This window comes from Leopardus geoffroyi, chromosome B4 (genome assembly GCF_018350155.1).
Source record: "Leopardus geoffroyi isolate Oge1 chromosome B4, O.geoffroyi_Oge1_pat1.0, whole genome shotgun sequence".
In the NCBI taxonomy this organism is placed as follows: domain Eukaryota; kingdom Metazoa; phylum Chordata; class Mammalia; order Carnivora; family Felidae; genus Leopardus; species Leopardus geoffroyi.
This window is the reverse complement of record NC_059341.1, coordinates 54,080,980-54,086,979: the sequence shown is the minus strand read 5'-3', so window position 1 is coordinate 54,086,979 and position 6,000 is coordinate 54,080,980. Positions and strand designations below refer to the sequence as shown.

Here is a 6,000-nt window from a genome sequence, read left to right as displayed (position 1 = left end):
CTCACCAGTTAACAAGAGTCTGATATATAAATCAGGGTACTAGAATCAGTAATTAGGAATATCTGATGATGAGGACATTCTTGTCTCTAAACAGTGTACCTAGGAAGCCACAGTTTCCAGAATACTGTGTAATGAGCACAAATCAGGTAAATATGAAGAATAGGCTGATTCTAAGTATCTCTCAATCATGTCTGGCAGACACTCTGGTTCCTAGAGCATATCCAAAGGCCTTCTGGTAACCAGGTTATTTTCTTTACATCTCTGTAAATTCAACAATGTCTTACAGAGACTGTAACAGTTTAGTGACAGACTTGAGGAATATCCTAATTTTAGTTCAGAACAAATTAACAAGTCAGTGTTTAGGGTGGCTCATGTTGAGGACTCATTTTAAGCCAGTTTAATAACTAGAATAGCCTGTCCTTGTAATTCCCAAATCCCAGTTGCCTATTTCATTACAGCATGTGAAAGATGAAACATCTAACAGCATACTGCAGAGATCTAATCAAGATCCTGAAGTAGGCAGAGGACTTGTTCACAATACCGGTTGTGATCAACACTGGTTGAGAAGTCTGCCTGCGCAGCAAAGGTTGAACCGATACTCTCAAGCCTGTGAAACCATGCTGTGTACCACTGTGTCCATAGATTTAGGGTTTCTCAGACAACATATCCCTTCAAGATAAGGCTCATATTTGAGTAGATATTTGAAGACAAAAAAACTAGGCCACTGACACTTAACTAAAGAGCTAACCGATATAGAAGGATCCAGGGGGACTATTAATCTGAAGAGAAAATGCAACAGCTGAGTTTTTACCAAAGTGTTTGTTTTTGTTTGTAGACTGAATCACTTCAAACGTATCATTCTAAAGGAGGTGATAAAGAGGGAAGAAAACAATTCAGGTAACTTCCAAAAGTCTGCAAACATGCTTCAGCGATCTAAGAATAGAGTGTTTCCGAATTTTCCAAGAAAACATTTTATGCACGTACACACTATTATTTTGTAGTTTAAGACAATTTCATTAATATTAAAGGCTTGAACACTTGAGATCATGATTTATAAAAATTGACAGTATAAAATGAGAAAAATGTAAACTAAAGTTCACATAAACTCGTATTATTTTTACATAACTGTTGATAGCAAGTGTTATCACGTGGAATATTTTAAATAGGCTTATTACAAAGGGAGTGATTTCAGCTCTTAACAGCTGTGGAATCCAAAACCAAACTGTAAGCCTCTTGAAACCACAGCCCTCTCTAACATTTCAATCAGAATGATTCTGGTGTACCAGGCCAAGTTGTTGGCTAAGTAGATCACAACCTAGCTGAATCTGCCCCAAAGGTAAATTAGAAATGAATAACTTAAATTTACATTAAGTGCTAGGTTTTAAGTTAGAAAAAATATATTTTAAAACTTTGCCACTGAAATCATTATCACTTCTATTAAATTTTACTTTATTGTGACTTTGTATTATTTGGAACATTCTGTAGCTCTTGAAATGCTTTTATTAATCAAAATAATCTTCTAAATCAATATTGGGATCTAGCAGATCTTCTCCATATGATGAAAGATCCATTTGATTTAAAATTAAGTTTTCAAATGTTTCTTCTAAATCAGTTTCACCAATTAAGACAGCTCCCATCATGCGCCCATTCTGCATGACGACTTTGACGTATTCTTGTCCTTTGGTACATCTCAGCATTAATTCATGATCTGAACCTAAGCCCTGTGCATTGTATTTTCCCAGCAATACAACCTAAACGCAGGGATAAAGTACAAAAAGGAAACACGGTATGTAGTTACACTGTGTTATGCTAGAATAGCACTGCATTTATTATACAGATGACACTAACACACAATCTATATATGAACATTAAAAATATCTAGTGAATTAGCAAATATGCAGGATCTGGACTACATTAGCTTAGAGTTATGATTTAATCTCCTTAAGTCTTACCTGTGTTCTTCCTTATCAGTAAATTATCAAGAAAAAACTTGCCTCAGAGTAAAATAAGTATGGCAGAGTACCTGGTTCATTTTTGAGTATGACAGCTATTAGTTCCCCTTACAAGGCAAGGATGGATCTCAAATGAAATGCAGAAATGCATCAACAGGGAGTAAGTCTAGAAGAGATGCCCCCCCCCACCCCCACCTTTAACTATAAAATAGTATCGTAGGAAGGTAGGTGGTGATTAGGAATTAAGACCAGCAGTAATACCAGGTACTGATTTGCAAGAAATGAGATGTCATTTTTTGGTAAAATGACTAAAACCATATATTTACTTACTCAAATGATAAAATTACATAATTAAAGGCGAACAAGCAGAAAAAGGCACTACTTTGTTTATCTTACCTTATAGTTAAAGAATTTTGTTACGTGAGCAAAAAGTTCAAAGCTGAAGTCCATGTCAGTAGATTGTCCTAAAGTAGCTGCGGCCATGCACTTGGCTGCGTACCACCCCATCTGTCTAGCCTGGGTCCACAGCCTCATCTGAAATAAAAAAATGTTATGAGATATAATGTTCATTGTCCATACTTAAAAAATGCTAGCACCTTAACCTTACAGAATTGCTTAAAGGGCTTCAATATTGAGAGTCCTTGAGATTGGTTACATCTAGCTAGTCAGATGACCAGCTGGATTGTCTTTGCCATAGAAGCAATCACCATTCCACACTAACCAAAACTGATTCCGCTATTTGAGAATTCTAAAATTAAAGGATGATACCAACTCTGTACGTTTCAATAAACTATAACAACTAAAACATTTCAGGGTACACCAGGGAAGAATAATACTAATTAACTGGTCTCCTCTCACAGAGTAAGTTTATCATCAGCATAAATAGAGATGAGAAATGATCACTGAAAAATTCATTCCTTTTCCTAATCCTTAGATTTTGGTGCTATATAGTTAAGGCTTCTCATGCAATAAAACCTCAGTGGTCAGGCAGATCGATATATTAGTTGGTGTCCTAACAGCCTCAAGAAATGTTACCAGATTTCAGCAACCAATGCTGGGAATTCATTTTAAATTCTTCCCTTAGGTTATCAGTGATCCTGCATAGAACACTGGCCTTGGAAGTCAAGAGATTTAAATACCAACTCTTCTACATATTTAAGTTTTTATTTCTACTTATTTAACTGAGCCTCAGTTTCTTCACCTGAAACAAAAATGTATACCACCTATTCAATGGCTATTAAGAGATTTAAATAAGCTAGCCTACACTAAGCAATTAGTAATGTCCTTTTGTGTGCAAAACTAATACCACAATCATTTCTGATAGATTTCTATAAACATAAACAATGTATACCAGCTTCAAGGTCCCTTCAGTCTGTGTCTCGGACTGTGTAAAACAAATTAATTAGTGTACTTATTTATTATTTACTGCTTCTGCAAATTAAGAGACAGGGTCTATTAGATCCACTCAAGAGACACTTGTCATTTTTGGACACGGACTATACCAGAGTTTATGACATCCATTAAGGATGTAATTTACCCTAAACGGTTTAAAAGCGTTAAAAAAATCCCACAAACTCAGAGTTTATGATAGATCTGTCACAGAAGTGAAAGAGAATGATTACAGAGAAAACTGAAAAGAAGCTAGCACTCTTTTTAAAAAAAAATTAAAATTTTTTTTAACATTTATTTTTTGAGGACAGACAGAGACAAAGCATGAGTGGAGGGTGTGCAGACAGAGAGGAAGACACAGAATCCAAAGCAGGCTCCCAGCTGTCAGCACAGAGCCTGATGCGGGGCTAAAAACTCACGAACCATGAGATCATGACCTGAGCTGAGTCTGACGCTTAACTGACTATACCACCCAGGCGCCCCTAGGCTAAAAGCACTTTTATATGATTGTCAGCTCTGCTGTAGGTAAAAACACACAAAGTAATGAAGCTGCCTCTTAAAATACATCTAGCTCTTCTGCTACTTCACACTCCATGGTTGATCTGAAGGAGTAATATCCCTACCTGTGGAGCTGGTCTCACACAGAGTGTTGCCTGGGTCTTTTATCTGTAACATCTACTGTGTCTCTCCTCCCCCTGAGACCACCTCACCTATGACCACGGTCTGAGTATCTTCCTCAAGGATTTCTCCTCCACCATTAGGAGGAAGTCTATGCCCAGTTCAATGGAGGTGTTCAGCTGAGGAAGGCTGTTTACTATAGGAAATTTTTTCAGTCACAGTTCTCACAGGGACAGAATAGGGTCATCATTTATCTACATGGTTTATACCTCAGTAATTATTATTATTTTTTTTTTTTAATTTTTTTTTTTTTCAACATTTATTTTTGGGACAGAGAGAGACAGAGCATGAACGGGGGAGGGGCAGAGAGAGAGGGAGACACAGAATCAGAAACAGGCTCCAGGCTCTGAGCCATCAGCCCAGAGCCTGATGCGGGGCTCGAACTCACGGACTGCAAGATCGTGACCTGGCTGAAGTCGGACACTTAACCGACTGCGCCACCCAGGCGCCCCTATACCTCAGTAATTATTAATCTAAAGCTGTGCTGTCCAGTCTGGCAGACACTAGACACATGTAGCTATTTAAACTCAAGTGCTCAATAGAGATACGTAGTTAGTGACTACCTGACTGGACACTGCAAAGGTACAGAACATTTCTGTCATCGCATAAAGTTCCACTGGACAGGGCTGATAAACTACTGTTCCATCACTATATAATAACTTACCAAAAGGGAGAATTCTTTAATTGTCACAAAAAACTCTATGACAGCTTCTTAAAGTAAAAAAGTTGGAAAACCAGATATTTAGATTTGCTGGTAGCAACTCCTTTACCGTCAGATGGATGTGATCCTGGATGCTGGCTTACCTGCTGCCACACTGGGCTGGGCTGCCATGACGCAGTGCAGATGTCACCTGCAGCATAGATATCAGAGAGAGACGTGTGCATGTGATCATCCACTTTCAGGCCACCATCTTCGCCTAGATCAAACTAAACAATGTTTCTTATGAGAACACATGGGAAGAAAAGTGAAAGATGGCTTTGTCATTCTAAAGTAAAAGAACAAGTCACATTTGTACACCTTGGTATGCTGATCTTTAATGAGAAAGTAAATAATAGCTGAAAGTTTACATAACTCAGCTCAATTTCCAGGGGATCAAAATGCTACTAAGACAGACCAACTCAAAAATTCTTAGACTTTCAACATCAGGAACACTCAGTAACCATGACTACCCCACTCATAATTACAATATTCCAGTTTTGTGAGCTTTAAATGCTAAAAGGCAAAAAAGACAAGATAGTTTCTCTAAAAGAAATCACTTGTGAATCCATAGGTGTCAGTCTCTTACCAACCTTTAGACAAATGAACTGTGCATTATGTTCCATCAATGATGACATTTATGCTGGGATGTTAGCTGCTTAAGGACTTTATGCAATAAGAAATACTGCAAATCCAAACATGAATATGATCTAAATTGTTTTCACCTTCCATGAATTACAGTTTTACACTAAAGCAAGGAACAGTTATTTATGCTTGAAAGTTAAATTTCATACAGTACTTTAAAAATATTCACAGCATGAGGCACCTGGGTGGCTCAGTCAGTTAAGCATCCGACTTTAGCTCAGGTCATGATCTCACAGTTTGTGAGTCTGAGCCCAGTGTCAGGCTGTGTGCTGACAGCTTGTTCAGAGCCTGGAGCCTCCCCTGGATTCTGTCTCCCTTTCTCTCTGCCCGTCCCCCTGCTCATACTCTTTCTCTGTCTCTCTCAAAAATAAATAAACATTAAAAAAAATATAAAAATATTCACAGCAGGACAAAAAAAACTTCACCTTACATTGTTGCCATAGAGAAAAGGTTCTATATTTGGTGTAACTCCTGTAGCACTGACAATGAAATCACAGCCGTATATCTTTTCACTGGTCAATTCCACATATACAGGCCATACCTCTAAAACAAAACAAAATAAACAAAACCTTTATTCTCCAATGTAATCACCACAAGTTATCCATAGCATTATGTGACTATAATACCTAGAATAAAGGG

The 6,000-nt window shown here is 37.6% G+C and overlaps 1 protein-coding gene across 1 annotated transcript in view; it reads right to left on the bottom strand.

Annotated features, from left to right (window-relative positions):
* Nucleotides 1-800: 800 nt before the first annotated feature.
* The window catches only part of LOC123591553 (pyridine nucleotide-disulfide oxidoreductase domain-containing protein 1-like), a 29,749-nt gene continuing 24,549 nt past the window's right edge, over nt 801-6,000 (bottom strand). Inside the window, exons 9-12 of the mRNA XM_045466019.1 lie at nt 5,792-5,904; nt 4,824-4,946; nt 2,349-2,486; nt 801-1,751 (exon numbers count right to left, since the gene is read on the bottom strand). Coding sequence (XP_045321975.1) covers nt 1,503-1,751; nt 2,349-2,486; nt 4,824-4,946; nt 5,792-5,904 — 623 coding nt within the window. The 3' untranslated portion in view covers nt 801-1,502. The remainder of the gene's footprint in view (nt 1,752-2,348; nt 2,487-4,823; nt 4,947-5,791; nt 5,905-6,000) is intronic.